The sequence below is a fragment of the Olea europaea genome, unplaced genomic scaffold, assembly GCF_002742605.1.
Source record: "Olea europaea var. sylvestris unplaced genomic scaffold, O_europaea_v1 scaffold1746, whole genome shotgun sequence".
NCBI classification, from domain to species: Eukaryota; Viridiplantae; Streptophyta; class Magnoliopsida; order Lamiales; family Oleaceae; genus Olea; species Olea europaea.
The window spans coordinates 55,888-73,833 of record NW_019235174.1 but is presented as its reverse complement, the minus strand read 5'-3'; the positions used below and the strand labels follow the sequence as shown (position 1 = coordinate 73,833).

Sequence of the window (17,946 nt, the reverse complement as noted above, 5' to 3'; positions counted from 1 at the left end):
GGTGCTGCATTTAATTGTGGAGGTTGTGGTGGATTTTGAGATGGAGGAGGTGGTGGCGGCGACGTGGTTGTATGGCGGCAATGCTTTAGGTACAGATTTGTGTGGTCGTGGTGGTAGTAAGGTGACTAATTTTTTTGGTGGTATTGATGGTTTTAGGATGGAGTTGATCGAATTAATAGCGATTATGATCAATTATTAATTGTGACCAATAAAATGAATAATTTGTTATCAATAAATGACATGTGATTAAAAAAATGTGTAATTTGTGATTAAATTTGTAATTATAATCCATAATAAATTTTTGTATTTGTGATTGATAAATAAGTTTGATCAATTAATTTGATAATTTGTGATAAAAAAATAACTTGTGACTATTTAATTTGATAACGTGTGATAGTGAAATAAGTTGTAACATATAAAATTTGTGATTGTGAATGAGAAATAGGCTGTAACCTATAAAATAGGTGTTCAACTAATATAATTTGTAGTCAGACAATAATAGGCCTCAAGATAACAATATGTCACAATGAACGCATTATAGGCAACAAACATTACGGTGAAAACAAAATTGCTTATAGACAATCATAAATAATAAAAACTTGGTCATAGGGAGTCCCAAATAACAAATAAAAGGTCACAATTACTCACAATTAACAAAAATTGGTCACGCAAAAGCCAATGTGCACATATTAAATCACAAAACACTATTAACATAGGCATAGTCAAGATGATGATGGTCACATATAGTCTAAGTTAAACAAATCATGTCACAGACAATCATATTTAAGAAAGAATAGATCACAGACAGTCACATTTAAGAAATATATGATCATAGACAATCAAAGTTAAGATAAATCCTATCACAGACGATCATACTGAAAATAGACTTGGTCACAAACAATAATAGCTTACACAGATCTAATCACAAATAATAACAACTCATGCATACCTAATCACAAACATCCAGCGTTACAATAGACCTAAGCATATATAGTCACATTAAGATATAAATGGTTACATAATTATCAATTACAATGAAAATCCTAGTCATAGACAGTTAAGACATATAGAAGATAGCATTTTACCAATTAAGTAGAGATATTGATCACATGAACAAAAATCTTGCATTCTCATGCATATGAGAAGTAGAAGACCAATAATTATCCTTCCAACTATTTGCTAGATCCTATTGGGTTCAATTAAATTTAAATGTACCATTTAGAAATATTAGGAATTGGTTGACAAAAACAAATATACCCATTTTATTCACAACCTTACCAGAGAACCATCAACAACCCATTTATTCACAATCTTACTAGGAAACCATGAAATAAGACTCAACAGTCGGAAAACACCACTGTAAAAAGAGCTGTAAGATTTTTCCAAGTCGAAGTGTAGCTGCCCATGAACCATGAACTAAGTTCCAACAGTAGGCAATGGTAGGATAATGTCGGAGGAGAGGACTTGACGGAGGTAGTGTCTGATTTGTCATCTTTCCTCGATAAGCTTACCATATTGCCTCCTGATTTTGTAGGGAAGACAAAGATGAGGGAATGGATAGAGATAGGCTGTCGAAATAAAATTTAACGATTTAAAAAATATAGTAATTTAATGAAAATAAAATTAAATATACTTACCGATTCAAAGTATTGGATATAAATGAAATATTTTTGTTGAGCATTTGATAAGTTTCTGAGATTTTAAGGTTGAAGAAGATGAAAAATGAAGAAGTTTTTATTTATGTTGGAATAAATAGATAAAGAAAGTGACTTGATTTTGAAATTTTAAGTGAGGAGTGTATGATTTTTACTTTATAACTTAAAGAGTATTATTGTCTTTTAAACAAACCCATACTTTTTTAATTGTATAAAATACTTAACAATATTCTTGTCTTTTTAATCAACAAAAGGCCATTTGTGGTGAAAGACAAATATTTTTGGCTTATAAGAAAAATGGTTGTTTGACCAAGCCCATTACTAAAAGTACCTCAACTTTAATAGCCTACATGTGTCAATTAATTTTTTTCTTAAATTTTTTTTTGAAATGTGCAAAAAATATCAGTTGAACAAAGTATATCCATCACTACCTTAATAAGCAGAATGACATCAGAAGCCTCGTGTCTGGTGAATAAATTTCATGGGTAAAAACAAAGCTAGTTCTACAAAATTCTATAATGGACCGAATGATGCGTCTATTTGGGGTTTCCATGAGTTCATTCTTTGGGTGCAAAATCTCCAATGAAGAATCTGCATTGCTGGAATGCTTGTTCTTTTTGGGTGCCATGATGAAGTGCATTTGGGGGTTTTCGTATGCTAGATATTAAGACAATGAAATCCTTGTAAGTTGTGATTCTAGGTGTGTATTATGACATAGATCGCTTGAAGTTGGGATTTATTAGGATTTTGGGCGTGTATTATTGTGTGAATAGAGTAAGCTTCACGTGATTTTGAGAAATCATGGCATAAAAGAGAAACTATTGACCTTCCAGAACTGCAATATGATGAGTAAATAAAAAATGGATTATGGTTTTTGACCATTATTGTTATGTGATGAAGAGGTTGTAGAAAGAAATTTGGAATTTAAGATTGAGATGAAATTGTAGAAAGATATTTTGAGTATTTAGAATGGGTTTGCTTTGATGGTGGGGTGCATGTGATTGAGTGGAGTGATTCACTGTTTTAATTGGGATTAAAGTAGGGTAATTAGCAAAAAAACATCTTTACCTTAAAATGTTATTGTGCAAAATGATCATACATTTCATTTTTTTTAGGAAAAATTGCAACCGAGGTACCAAACCTTTCGTTTATTAGCAAACTTTGCCCAAACCTTCATTTTGTGCCAGCGAAGGTCCCAAACCTTTCATAAATATGCAGCCGAAGTCCAGATGGATGGAAACTGTCCATTCGACCGTTAGTTGACCAATAAAATTGAATTTTAACCAATTTTGACTGAATTAGAAAGGGTAAAATAGTAACTTGATAATTACAATATTAAATAAATTGAAAAAATATCAAAAAATCAAAAATTAACAAAAGAAATTAAAAAAAAAAGGTTGTCTTCTTCAACCATCCCACCTCAACCCACCCCACCCCCCATCTTTTTCCCTAAACCAGAGCTTAAGGTCTCACATTCATTCCCGACGGTGAAATTAGAAACGAAAAATGAGTCAACTTGGAACTCGGGGAGCTGGGGTCGGAGGACAAGCCAGACAATAAAAGTGATGGTACCAATATAATAATAAGCCCAATAACAAAGGCGAAGATGCGACGAAGACAGGTGACGCGGCGAGTGGAGTATGGGTCTTGGTTGTAATTCTGTTGGTTGTAAGGGTTATTCTGGTAACTGTAGTAGCCGGTGGTTGGAGGAAGGCCTACGTAAGGGTAACCCGTGCTGGACAGAGTTGGATTGGTGTCGACGGCGTAACCGTTGGGATAGGAATTATGGGCCGAGGCGGGATAGCCTATGACAGGTCTATTCGGGTCTTCCATAGTCGTAGATTATAGAAATATTGTCTGGTCTTCCGAGGTGGTGGAGGTTGTGGAATTGATGGGGGCCGACGGATTTGGGCGGAGATGGGCAGCGGGGGTTGGGTAGTCGACGACTTCAGATTATGGTCGGGGTGAGGTGGGGGTGCAGTCAGGGAAGAAGATGAAGATTGACTTTTTTCTTTTTTTTTTTTTCTTTTTTTAGTTTAATTTAATTGTTAATAATATAGAAAAATAATGTTAATTCTAAATATACCATTTTACCCTTTCTAATTCAGTCAAAATTGGTCAAAATTCAATTTTATTGGTCAAATGGACGGTTTCCATCCATCTGAACTTCGGCTGCATATTTATGAAAGGTTTGGGACATTCGCTGGCACAAAATGAAGGTTTGGACAAAGTCTGCTAATAAACGAAAGGTTTGGTACCTTGGCTGCAATTTTCCCTTTTTTTTACACTATTACCTTTACCTTCATATTTCATGTGAAAACTATCATTTTCATCAAATTTCTCGTATGAAATGACAAATTTACTACCTATTAAAATAAAAAATAAAAACTAAAAGAAAAGTTAAAGAATAAATTTCAATCATACTCCCAAACTTTTTAAAAAAATACAAATGAGCCCAAATAAATTATTAAAAAGGTAATTAGCACAAAATATCTATACCTTTCATTAATAATGTGTAAAACATCCCTACCTTTCATTTTTTGAAATTTTCACCCTTATTTCATATTTCATTACGAAAATCGTTATTTTCATCCAATTTTTTCAATTAAAAACTGTAAAATAACAAACATATACTTGTATTTAAATAAACAAAAATAAAAAATAAAGAACAAATTGAAACTATATTTTCAAAATTTTCAAAAAAGTACAAATAAATTTCAAATAAATAATTAAAAAATAAAGTAATTTTTATTTTTTAATTATTTATATAAAATTTATTTTTATTTTTTTGAAAAATTTAGGTATATAGTTGCAATTTGTTCTTTATTTTTATTTATTTAAAGAGGAGGGTATATTTATCATTTTACAGCTTTTAATTGAGAAAATGGATGAAAATAATGATTTTTGCAATAAAATATAAAAATAAGGGTGAAAATGTCAAAAATGAAAGTAAGTACGTTTGTGCTAATTACCCTTTTAATAATTTATTTGGACACATTTGCACTTTTTTTAAAAGTTTATGAGTATGATTGCAATTTATTCTTTAACTTTTCTTTTCTCTTTTATTGTTTTATATCAATAGGGGGTATATTTGTCATTTTACATAAGAGATTTGATGAAAATCATAATTTTTCCAATAAAAGGTCAATGTAAGGGTAAAAATATCAAAAAATGAAAGGTAAGGATGTTTTGCACAATAATATCGAAAGGTAATAATATTTTGTGCTAATTACCCATTAAAGTGGAGTGATTAACGCACTAATTGGGGATTAGATTAATTAGTTAACCGATTTTAACAAAATCAGTTATACTACATTTTCTCAGTATTTTGTGTAAGAAGATGAAGTAAGGTGGGGTGAAAAATAAAGTTTAAAGATTTGAGATTGTAGATAGGGGCTGTAAATGAATCAAATCTATCCATATTCAATTCGATCCAATAAGAATAATTATCCTATCAGATAATCCAATGGATATTTGATTGTTAAATTCACATCTGATTAAGAGGACGTTTGTGAGTGATTTTGAGAATTAATTTTTTGACCGTTAGAAGAAAAGTGGGGTCCACCCGTGAAAGAAGAAGTCAAATATGATTCTGAAATAGTGAAATAACGGTCAAAAAATCAATTTTTTGGATGAAAAAATTGGGCCCAAACAGGCCCTAAGTATGTTATCGGATATCCAATTCGACAACCCAAACCAAAATTCAAAAAAAAAAAAAAAAAGGAAGATAAAAAGTTTAGTGGAAATTACACAAAACCCTACATTAAAAATCCACATTTCTAAAAGCAGGCCAATGTTTTAACATTTCAAAAATCAGATTTCTTTCAATCTATTAATATTCCAAATCCTAATCTAATTTGAATTTCATTTTCTCTCTCTTCGTGCCCATGTCTTCTCTCTCAAAATCGCCGGTAACGGAGGATGGAAGAGCTTATTCTCTCTCTTCGTTTCCCATGTCTTCTCTCTCAAAACCGCCGGCGATGGAGGATAGAGGAGCTGCTCCTGCCCGCGCTGCTGGAATGAAGGCTAACGAGTGTTACTGCAGCGTCGCGACGATGCTGTTCGTCGACGCTGCCATTTGCAACAGAGTCGCGATCGCTACTGCAGCATCTATGTGTGCGTGGGTGTGGTGTGTGCACGGCGACGGTGGCATGAGGTGCAATGGTTGTTGTAGTTGGTTTTTCTTTTGGTTGTTGGATGCGTTGCAGGCGATGGCGGCGTGGTGGATAGTGATGGTGGTTTTGGATCTATTTTGCGATGGAGTCGTCAAGATCTGGGATCTGCTGCAACGACGAAATCGACGGTGATCTGGAGATGAATTCGAATTGGGTGGTTGCGGTGGCAGCATGGTTGTAACAGTGGCTGTGGTATGATTTTGGTGATGTTTGGGTGGTGTAGTTGTGATGTTGGCAGTGGTGGTGGAGATATTGGCATTGGTGGCGGATCTCGGCGGATTTGGTGTTTATGTGGTGGCGGTGGTCGGGGTGGGATGGGATTGAATGCTTGTGATCAATTATTTGGTTGACTGTGATTAATAATTGGATATGTGACCTAAAAATTGTGACTGTGACCCCTAATTATGACTTACAATTGATTAAGGCATGATTAAAAAATTAATCGTGACCTGAAAATTGTGACTGTGACCCCTAATTGTGACTTACAATTGATTAAGGCGTGATCAAAAAATTAATCGTGACCTGAAAATTGTGATTGTGACTAGCTATTGATTAAATTGTGATAGAAAAATTAATTGTGACCAATTAATCCAATAATTTGTAACGAGTAAATGAGTTGTAATTAATAAAATTTTGAATCCGTGACCTATAAAATTTTTGAAGTTATGATCGAAAAATATTTTGTGACCTATAAAATTTTCGATTTGTGACCGAAAAATAAATTACGACCAATAATTTGATAATTTGTGATTAAAATTAATCCATTACTGATTTATTAGATAAATGTGACAAAAAATTGTGACCTAAATTTATTTAATTAATAAAGTATATATTTAACAAATTAATTTATAAATAAATTTTAAAAAATCTGATTTTTGAAACTTTAAACTATTTTTCTTAATTTTGAAAAGAGGTATACTTACCCTCTTAGAAATGAATTTTTCCCAAATTTTTATATTAGTCAACTTCTAAACCCTATAATTAATAAGCCTAAATAAATTTTTAATCAATTCTTGGCCCACCTATTTCTAGATTGAAAATCTTATGATATTTTAGTAAGTATTCGATGTGGGAAGTGGGGAGTTGGGAACATTGAAATCAACTCCAACCGTGTTTAATTTATAAATTAAATTAGTTATTTTTTTAATCTTATTTTAATTAATAAAAAATTTAAAACTCTTCAAATACTTCAATTAACAATATTGTACTATTATATAATATTATTTATTGTTTGAAAATTATGTGTAAAGTATAACAAGTTTCAAAATGAAAAAAAGAAGAAGTTATGTTTAATAAATTATGCGATAATATATAAAATATATTATATTATTATAACAAATCGGATCAGATTGACCTAAATCTATATTTGCTTCATTTAGTTAATAGATTATTGAATTTGAATCTTGATCAGGTTATTTGACTAAGACTATAAATTTATTTTCCATCAATTTCATTGGATTCGGATCAAAATACAATCCATTGACAACCTAATTGTAGGTGGCACATATATAAAAAAAATGGATTTAATTTGCAACGAATAAAAAGTTTGTTTACTGAAATTACAATTATTCCTCTTTTAATTTTGACATTTTTTTACTGTTTTTAATGAAAAATCTGATGGATCTTTTTGACGGGGATTTTTCGCACAAAATGTTTCCAACATGAGGTTTCTATGACTTTTAATAGATAGGGGTACATTGCACGTGGAATCATTTTTAGAAAGATTTTTTGCCATTAATCCATTTTTTACAATTGTCGTAATTGCCATAAATATTGTTATCACTTAACATGATCTATAATTCGTGTGAGTCACAACACTTCTTATCGCTTGTCTACTTGCACCTTCCATGTTTAGATTGCTTTGCTCATTGCCTTAATAGAACACTATATATTTCCCATGGCTGTATTTACACAAATTTTTCTTCAAGTCAATTTTCGAAACATGTCCAAGATGAAAGTCAAAATTTATTTTAAGTTTTAAATTCGAAATATGTTTAATGTGCAATTTTTACTTAATTATAGGCAAAAAAAGAAAAAAGAAAAAAAAAAAGAAAAGAAAAAAGTTATTTTAATGCTAGGGTTGATGTCTTATATTTAAATTGGTTATAGGGTCGTGCTATAATTACATGAATTTTATACAGATTGTTCGACAAATAAAAAATAAGAAGACAAAACAATGTTTTCTCTATCAAGCAAATTACACAAGTAGAAAAATTGATAATTATATCAACCCTGATCCTTGGCCCGGGTTGGGGACAAGGTCAGGGATAGGGGCGCCACGTCTTCAACTCTGCCCCGGATTCGGGACAGGGGCTTTATTCTAATTATATAGACCAATAAAATTTATTTATTTTATAAGTCAATTTCAAGCTTAGCCACGTGATCCACGTTGGGCGTATCCACCAATATTTGATTTATACTTTAAATATGGGGCATTCTTAGGAATTATTAATTCTTTTTTACTTATATTTAAAAATAAAGATTTAAATAAAATTTTCTGACTTTTAGCCCTGTTCTCCCAGAAATGCTAAAGGGACAAGGGCAATGGACAAAGGTTTGTGGACAGGCCGAGGTGGCGCGATCTCGGCCCTTGATCTGAATTTTAAAAATGCAGATGGCTTATTTTTTACTGGCTTCTGTCACTAAAATAATAATGGAAAATTCTGTGTGTGCAGAATTTCTGATGCTTCGTCAATAATAATTGTTCACAAATAATGGCTTTCAAATTTTCTCGAACTGTACAGGGTGCAGCCCCCTCATGTGAGGTAAATTCTTCACCACGAATCACATGATCATTGTTTGAGGTTTGAAGTCCAAGTTCTGTAATAGCTGGGAGAAGTTTTCCAGTCCTCAAGATCTCAAATTGAGGGATGATTAAACTTGTAAGATTTCTGAACTGTATACCTGAGACAGTTCAGATAAAAATTATTCAAATTTTGAAAGAAATACAAATAAAATTTCATGGAATATTATTTGATATCAGCAGTTACGAGATTCTCCATCTACTTTGCCAAGCACCTCCTCGTTGTTCTCTACAATTTTCTTCCAAAACCAGTGTTCTTTCCAGATCCTATCCATTTGTTCAATTGGCAAATTCTTTGTCTCTGGTAATAACAAGACAACAAATGCTGTCATTATTGCTACCCAGCCTCCAAAGAAGAAGAAAATCCCTGACTTGAAATGGCAAAGCATTGATAAAAATGTTTGGCCAACCACGAAAGTGAAGAGAAAGTTTATGCCCACTGAGATACTTTGTCCGGCCGATCTTATTTCCAAGGGAAAAATTTCACTGGGAATTAACCATCCTAATGGACCCCATGAAATTCCAAAACCAGCAACATAAATGCAGATCAACACCAGAATCAAAAAAGCGTAACTTTTGTTTAGTCCATCATGATCCCCTAACTTTGCTGCCATAATTCCTCCCACAGTCAATTGAGAGACAAACATTTGAATTCCTCCCATTATTAACAGAAATCTTCGGCCAACTTTGTCGACTATCAGCATTGATATGAATGTTGTTCCTATACCTACAACCCCAGTTACGACTGCAGACAAGAGAGAGGCACTAATGCCTAAACCAATTGTTCGGAAGAGTATTGGTGCATAGAATGCAATCACATTGATTCCAGTTACTTGTTGAAAGAAGGGTATTGCTATAGACATGACAAACTGAGGCCTGTATTTTCTTTGTATGATATTCTTATAAGGGTTTTTTGTGGTTTTCGAAACATCATTAGCTTTGATGAGATCGTCTAGCTCTGCTTGGACATCATCCGTGCCTCGAACTCTTTGCAACATCTTTTTAGCCTTTTCATGATTGCTGCTACGTTGAATTAGACTGTTTGGTGTTTCAGGGAGAAAGAGTGCACCTAAAGTTAAAATTGATGCTGGAAATGCAGCCATAGCCAACGATATTCTCCATCCCGAACCACCTTTAATCTTTTCGGTTCCATAGTTTATCAAGTTTGCAGCTAAGGCCCCAATACCTACACTGAACTGAAAGCTGTTGTTGATTGCTCCTCTGCATTTGGGAGGTGCCATTTCTGAGAGATATAAAGGAACTGCCTGCAAACAGACAGAGTTAGCTGACTCATTTGCTGGACAGACTTGGAAAACACAGGCAATTCGAAATTGAAAGGCATTTTCAAAGATGAGAAACTACAACGACAATAACAAACTAAGCCTTCCTCCTAATAAAATTGGGATCGACTGCAAAAATCATTTTCCGTTACTCTGTTAGATTCATTGATTAGATCTACACGAAAATCTAAAGCAATTAAATGTTCAGCAAGTACTACAAGTTAGTTGGCTTTATTCAAACCCCTTTCCTTTTTTCCTTTTTAACATGTTCTACGGAGTACGCATTAACTGCTTTCAGAACAAAAGGAGAAAGCTATACTTGTCATCTCCCATTCTTGTTTCACCTTTCAATCTAAGCCTAATTATGTTGGGTGAGCATGTCAACCAAGAAAGGAGGCTATGTGGTACCTGGTTTGAAAAACCAACACCGACTCCAAGCAGGACTCTGCCAAAAATCAGCATGTATATGTTGACAGCTGCACCACCTAGTGCTGCACCAGCAAGAAATGCAGCTCCTCCAGCAAGGATTGATGGTTTCCGCCCATAGGCTGCAGTGACCAATGAAGCAAAGAAGGAAGCAATTAGACCAGCTATATAGAGCGAGGATGTGAATAATGTCAGTAGCTGGCTATCAAATTTGCAGTAGTTGCTAATCTCTGTGTCTTCTTTCATCCTAGTGTAGACTTCTGGGAAAAACTTTTTCAGGAATGGCTCCATAGAAGTTACTCCACCTAAAATTTACCACAAAATATTTAACGACAGTGTTCTCTCACTATGTGTACTACAATGAAATTAGAGAAAATGTAACCTTCAGTACCACGTAAACTTCTCCTCTTGTTTACATATAGAAACAATTTTCGTGCAGGAGTACCTCAGGGCTAATAAATCCCAACAAATTTTTGAGTATGATGGACGAGCAAGTAGCAAATTTTGTTTTTTTGTTTTTTTGTTTTTTTTCAAATTCCAAGCATAGATGTAGTTATTCCTGCATTTGATTATATCTTCTCAAAAAGAAAAAGAAAAAGAAAACTGAAGTAAATGAAACCTGAAATTCCAATATCATAGCCAAAGATAACACCTCCCATGGAAGCCATCATGCAAGACAACGCCACAAATAAAGTAATCCTGCCATTATATTGCCCATCTGTACTGGTTATCACAAATCCTAACGCCATAGCTTCTTCCAAACTTTCCTACACAGATAAATCTAGCAGGGTGCAGACTCGTGAATATAGGAAAGGTTGGGGTCGAGTGGAGTGGAGTGGAGTGGAGGGAGTTTGAAGTTGTTAGCGAGAGGAAGAAGAAAGCTGGCAATTTGGAATAGTCCAACTTGGCTGCTAGAAATCAACTTCTCCTGGTCCACTGTGAGACGTAGTCATATTTGATTGGAATCTCGTGACCTATGGACTTCACTATCTGACAAGATATATAAATCAGACTTCGCTTTGCAATTATTTGTGCACAAGTTATCTTTATCAAAAGTTCCTTTTTATAATATTTTTTATGCTATAACATACGAGCAACAGTTTACATGGGATTGAGCCCAGTTTGGTCCCAATTAAATTCAATTTCATTTTTCTCTCTTTTATTTTCAATCATACAATCTTCCATAAAATAATATTACAAGCAAATTGAAATTTTTTCCTTCTTTTTCAATCACTTATTTAAAAAAAAAAAAAAACACTATTCTATTCATTTTCATTTCAAAAAATGGGGGCCAAACGGGAGCTAAAACAAAACGCAGCAAATGTAATGATAATACACCACCAAACCTTTGAAGATGATGCATGAGTGAGCAGTAATGTATTTTAAAATCTCAACTATATATGTAGTTACTCCTTCATTAGACTATCTCAAGGAGGAATAGAAAACTGAAGTAAATGAAACCTGTAATTCCATTATCATAGCCAAAAAGATCCCCTCCCATGGAAGCCATCAAACAAGACAACACCACAAATGAGGTAATCTTGCCACTATATTGCCCTTCTGAACCGGTAATTGCAAATCCAACTGCCATAGCTTCTTCCAAACTCCACAGACACAAATATAGGCTATATAGCAAGGTGCAGGCTCTTGGGGATGGGGGGACTTTGAAGTTTTTGGTGAGAGGAAGAAGAAAAATGGTAATTGCCAAGCTGGTCCAATGTTAGAAATCTAGGATTTATTGTAATAAGTGATTGGGATCTCATCATCAGTGGACTTCACTATCTGACAAGAATGATATTTACATATAAAAGCAAAAAGTATGACTGTCCTCATATAGGGTACTATGACGACCTCAAGTCAAAGGATTAATCCCACTACCGAACGTTAGAGATTAGCCACTGACACTCAGATAGTTATCCATGTGGAATCTCTTAGCGGGTCTCCAATGTTTTGTTCTACAACAAAACATCCACATGTTCATTTAAGTGTCACCACACTTTAGCTCGTGAGATCAGCTACTTACTTCACAAGTAAGAAATGCCACACGTGATGGTCTAACTGTATTAACGATATCCGTATCTCGTTATTACTTACGACCATGGTTTATTCAAGATCCAATTATATGTAATTTGTATCTCACAATCACAACTCCTTGTGATTAACAGATTACCTAAAAATTGGGTCTTCGGATTCTATTATTTAATATTATTTATCACAAAATCAATTTAAATAAATAATAGATCTCGCCAAAATCAAATGCATTAAATATATTAAAAGCGTTTACAACCTAAATCGATTGGATCTAGGGCATAACACTTACAATAGCTTCTTCCAAACTCCACAGACACAAATATAGGCTATATAGCAAGGTGCAGGCTCTTGGGGATGGGGGGACTTTGAAGTTTTTGGTGAGAGGAAGAAGAAAAATGGTAATTGCCAAGCTGGTCCAATGTTAGAAATCTAGGATTTATTGTAATAAGTGATTGGGATCTCATCATCAGTGGACTTCACTATCTGACAAGAATGATATTTACATATAAAAGCAAAATTTCATGTTGATATTTTTTCTGCACAAGATCACTTTTTTTTCCCCCTCATTTTCAAGATTTTTTTATGCTAGAAATGAACAAGCAATAGTTGACAATTACTAATTTTTTACAAGCATTACAATTTAGTGAATTTAGAACATTGTATAACGTATATGCAGGAACAAAGCAATGCATTGTTAATCAATGAGGCTTTTAACAAATGCAATTTCACACAAAGTTCATCAGCAGAATATCACGGACAAAATAATAGGAATTCACTTAATTGAGATGCAGTAGTGAAAATCACTTGACTTATACGGAATGTTTTAATCTAACCTCAAAATCCAAAAAATACACTCCATTTCTTCCTCATGATTTCAACCATTTGTAAGAACAAAAACGATATTCATTTGATCCAAACAAAGCCCATTTGCAGCAAAGCCAGTAGAAACGCAGTCGAAGCTCTTCAGAATCCAAGCTGAAAACTCACCCCTCAACTGTTCTGAAGTCCATGAATTTGAGAGCAGCCCGTATTTTCTTCAACTAGCATAGAATTAAGAAAAGTGCGCGCACAATTTCTAAACTTGTATAGTGTCATTGCGTGAGTTGTGTTGTACTTACAAAAGTAGGTTGACAAAATAATATCCTCAACAATCATTTCAAAAACAGGATTTTAAAATATTTGAAATCAATGATCTGAATTTTGCCTACATATCTTTTGTCAACGGAACTTTGTACAACTAGAATTATTGCCTCTGCTTTGACTTGAAAGAAGAAGATTTATAAATACTTAAAAAAAATTTAAAAAGGGGTCAATTTTGACTTATAATATTTTAAAAAAATAAAAAGTTAAAATTAAAAACATGGTTACTTTTTAAATTTTATTTTGCACAATTGAACTAGTTCATTTGTTGGAACAACCTACGTATTATTTGCATTGAAAGAGACTGATTTCATCTTATCCCTCATGGATTTTTGTCGCATTAGCAAGATTCAAACCCTTGATCTTTTCCTTGAAAATGATTTAAGTTAAATCCTAGAAACCATATGGGTCATTATGTATTTGACTTAGGACATCTCCAACCCTTGCACCATTTCATCATTTTTCATCATTTTGCACCAAAAATTTGGTGAAATCCTTCTCCAACCTAATATCATAATTAATGTTCCTTTTGTTCCTCTTTTTCACATTGAACCAAATTTTTGTTAAGAGCATATGTGTCATTTTTTGTTACACAACAAATTTTAATTCTTAATTAATTATTATAATAATTGTTATTATTTTTTAATAATAATAATTATTATTATTATTTTTTGTATTACATTTTTAAATTTATTCATGAATTCAATATTTTCATTAACGAAACGTAATTATTTGTTTAATAATTTATGTAGTAGTAAATTAAATAAATGAAAATTTTCTTTTAGATATATGAATAGTTAAATATAAAAAAATGAAGAAAATAATTAATATTGTTTATTTGATGCAACTTTTGGTGTAATGAGTTGGAAATGATTTTTTGTTTGTTACAAGATTTGGTGCAAAGCTTACTTCAAATTTTGGTGTAGGATTGGAGATGGTCTTAAAATGTAAGTTTATGGTCCGATGGGAGCTCCCGGAGACAAATGAAATACTTGGGTAGGCAGAAGGAGAGTGGTGGTAATTGTATTAGTAATCATACTCATAACTCATCCAATTTTATGAATTGAGTTTGTGACAATGATAAAGAAATAGCTGTAGGAGAACAAGTAGAAGAGGAATTAAATGCTGCTAATGGTGATAATAAAGAAACTGTGAAAGAAGAGATGGAGGAAAATGAAGAAGAAAATGTAGATGATCTAGAAGATGATGAAGAAGAAGATTATATTGATGAAACTGAAAATTATTGAAGAGAAAGGAATATACATTCAGAAATAGAAACATTAAAAAGGGAAGAAAGGAAAAGTTGATATCAAGAAGCAAAATCCAAAAGCAGAAGAAAAATCCCTCTAAGAAAAGTAAATGTAAAAACAGATTCAGGAAAGTACTTATTCTCAGAAATCCCAAAGATCGTTGGTCCCCTGAAAGGTAAGAATTGTATTGATACCATTTAGTTTGTTTTGTGATTGATTCTTTTAACTGAATGAAGGTAAAAGCTTGTTAAGAATAATCTTTTTGAAGTGATGAAGGCGAAGGGGAAAATGGCTGACAAGCCTATAATGTAGATACAACTGAGGGTGGAAGCACGGAAGAAGATAGGAGATACTGGGCTACTAGTTCACCTTTTGAAGCATATGTTGGGTGTATTAATTTGTCACGTGGGTCTACATATATAATTAATAATGTTTAAGACCAACTTAAAGTTGAGCCCAATTAAAATGGTCTAATAAATAAGTGAAAATTACATGGCAACATGTGTTTAAATTTTATAATTCATATATTAGGTATGAAGTTTATTTGTTCAAATATCATGTATTAATTTAATTATAAAATCACCCGCACCACCCACTAAACCCTAATTATTATTATTTTCTTCTCTTTCTACATTCTCTCTGTTTTCTCTTTACACTATCTCGTTTTTCTGTTCTTTCTCTTATACACCATCGAATCACTATTGGCGACGACGTCTTGCCGACGGTGACTACAACATGACAGCAAAGTTCGTATGGATATCTGAGTTCGCACAGCATGACAAGACCTAGCCATTTGTCATCATTTTTCGAAGATCACGTTGTGCCTTCGACGCTCAGTTCGCACTACAATATGAGTGTTGTAGTGATGATCTGAAAGGGGTGGTTTGATTATGGAGGTAGTGACGACGATTGTGGTGGTGCAGTGGTTGGTTTCTATGGGTATGTATTTTTGTTGAGATTTGATAGTCCCAATATGTGGAAATTTGGTCACAAACTGGTGTTGAATATTTGGATTGAGTTTTATTAGCTGTGTGCAGTTTCACCTACTTCGACAAGTTTCTGTAATGAAGAAGTGAATTTGTCGTGGTAGCTGTAATGAAGAGGCAAATTTGAAAATTTCAATGGTGTCTTGTGTGGCAGTGGTGGTGGCGTATTTTTGGTGGCAATTGGCATTTGGGTGGGGTTTGGATGGTTCTTTGTGTGGTGGTGGTGGTGGTGTTTGTGTGGTGGAGGTTTTGTGGTGGTGGCTATAGGAGTTGTTGAATTTGGTGGTGGTGATGTAATTTTTCGACATGTTTTGTTGCGTTTTTGAGGTGGTGGTGGCGAATTTGTGGATTCTTTGGTGGGGGTAAATGTGGTGGTTAGGTGTGGTGTAAATGGAGATAAAGAAAATGGTGGTGGTGTGTTGTGGGCAGTGATGCTCATGTTGGTGAGGTGATGGTAGTTCTGGAGGCGGTGGTGCCCAACTATTGTTGTGTTGTTGTTGATGACGGTGGTGGTAGTTGTTACGGTGGTGATGATTGTAATACCCCGAACTTCACGTTCTACATTTGGCCAATATGATTCATGCATTCCATGCTAATTACATTGTCATTTGTATCAATTTCCTGATTGCCTTCTCTTAAAACGATGCATTTGATCATCAAGGCTTTAAAATCTTTACATGGTGATAACCTTCGACTCTTCGATCTAGGTGGTGAATTTTATATTGAGCTATGATAGAAAGTTAGATTAACTAAATGTTGGAGATTGGCTTGGTAAGTAATGTAATATTTGAAAGGCCGAAAATTTGTATCAACGAAGGTTCAAGCTTTCCATTCGACTAATCGAGGTCACCTTAAACCCTAGATAGGTAATTCACATATTTGGGACATGAGGGATGAAGTGACATTATCACAACGAAATAATATATGTCTTATATGACATTATAAATATTGAGGTGCGAATTGTTGAAATCGGTTAGAATCGGGTAAGAAATTAAATGAACAGTTGAGGAATTAGATCTATAAAACTTTGGGATCTTAATGCAAGTGAAATAGATTGTAAGCACATCAAAATAAACCAATGACACTTGATTTATACCTGCAAGGATAGATGTAAAATCAGAATTTAATCAAATGAGACAACACCTACTTAACATGTGACGACTTGCCACTTTAACCTCTAATTCCTTCAACCTTAAGCCTCCAACACGTCCTATAAGTCCTTAGAACTTTACACAAGATATTTATAACTCTTCTAAGTCACATATGGCTCCATGTGGTGCAAGGGAGAAGTCAAAGTTGGCTGCAAGAAGCCACATCCTACTTGGACAGCTCATGCTAGGGGACTTTTCACTTTAATATATCATTGCTTCAACTTTAAGGTATAAATTTCGTGTCTAATCCCCAAGGACTTAATATAGGATGAATATATATATTAAATATCATAAATGGACACAAAAATAATGGTAGAAAAGTCAAGTATTGCAGCCAAGATGACAGCTCCTGCTTAGTGACTCACCTTGATTGCTTGAGGTGGCTGCAGCCCATGATATTCTTAATCCTTAAGTAATATGCACGACTTCAACCATTTAAAGACCACTCATTTACCTCCTAGATAATATATTAACTCCCTTAACTCGTCCCTAAGTGATTCCAAGTGAAAAGAGGGTGAAACAGTCAAAGAGAAATAGAAACAAGAAGTTGGAATTTCTGAACAGCTTTGTTACTCCACAGTTTTGAGGTTTGTTTCTATTATTTCTTAAGGAGTTTATGATTTCTTGAACATCTGAACTTGTTTGTGATTAAGTTGGAGTATTGTTTGATTTATACCTTGATTTTGGGATGATACTTAGTGTTTAACTTATATATATCAATATGAACGTTTTTATACGTAAGTAGGGAGTGTAGAAATGATTTTAATGGCCTAGAATTCTGTTGGTATCATAATAATAAAATGGAAACCGATAACAGTCAAAGGGAAAAACTGCCTGATTTTGTGTAGTGGAAAATGGATTGGCCTAGAATTCTGTTGGTATCATAATAATAAAATGGAAACCGATAACAGTCAAAGGGAAAAACTGCCTGATTTTGTGTAGTGGAAAATGGATTGTTTTTGAAGCTCCAAACACTTCATTTGTAACAATGTTATGATCTGATTATCTTCAAATATATGTTATAGGTGTGTGGTAAAAGTTTGGGAACC

The 17,946-nt window shown here is 33.6% G+C and overlaps 1 protein-coding gene across 5 annotated transcripts; it reads right to left on the bottom strand.

Moving 5' to 3' along the window:
• Window positions 1-8,531: 8,531 nt before the first annotated feature.
• LOC111377907 (hexose carrier protein HEX6-like) lies at window positions 8,532-12,052 on the bottom strand. 5 transcript variants are annotated; one of them, XM_023001056.1, is made up of 4 exons: window positions 11,801-11,931; window positions 10,959-11,329; window positions 10,322-10,644; window positions 8,532-9,898 (listed from the first exon to the last, which is right to left on the bottom strand). In XM_023001056.1, the coding sequence occupies exons 2-4, from the start codon at window positions 11,086-11,088 to the stop codon at window positions 8,810-8,812; spliced, it is 1,542 nt and encodes a 513-aa protein (XP_022856824.1). In that variant the 5' UTR covers window positions 11,089-11,329; window positions 11,801-11,931; the 3' UTR covers window positions 8,532-8,809. The 5 variants fall into 5 exon arrangements, with proteins under 5 accessions (XP_022856824.1, XP_022856827.1, XP_022856826.1 ...); XM_023001059.1 differs by having other exon boundaries at window positions 10,322-10,461; XM_023001058.1 differs by lacking the exon at window positions 10,959-11,329 and having other exon boundaries at window positions 11,801-12,052.
• Between the last annotated feature and the right edge of the window lie 5,894 nt (window positions 12,053-17,946).

Bases quoted from the DNA above. Each gene is read 5' to 3' on its own strand.
- LOC111377907 (XM_023001058.1), bottom strand. From the start codon at position 11,930: ATGGCAGTTGGATTTGCAATTACCGGTTCAGAAGGGCAATATAGTGGC. The intron at 10,645-11,800 runs GTTTCATTTACT...GGTAAATTTTAG, and splicing joins CTATGATAATGGAATTACAG to GTGGAGTAACTTCTATGGAG. The intron at 9,899-10,321 runs GTACCACATAGC...GTCTGTTTGCAG, and splicing joins GTGTTGGTTTTTCAAACCAG to GCAGTTCCTTTATATCTCTC.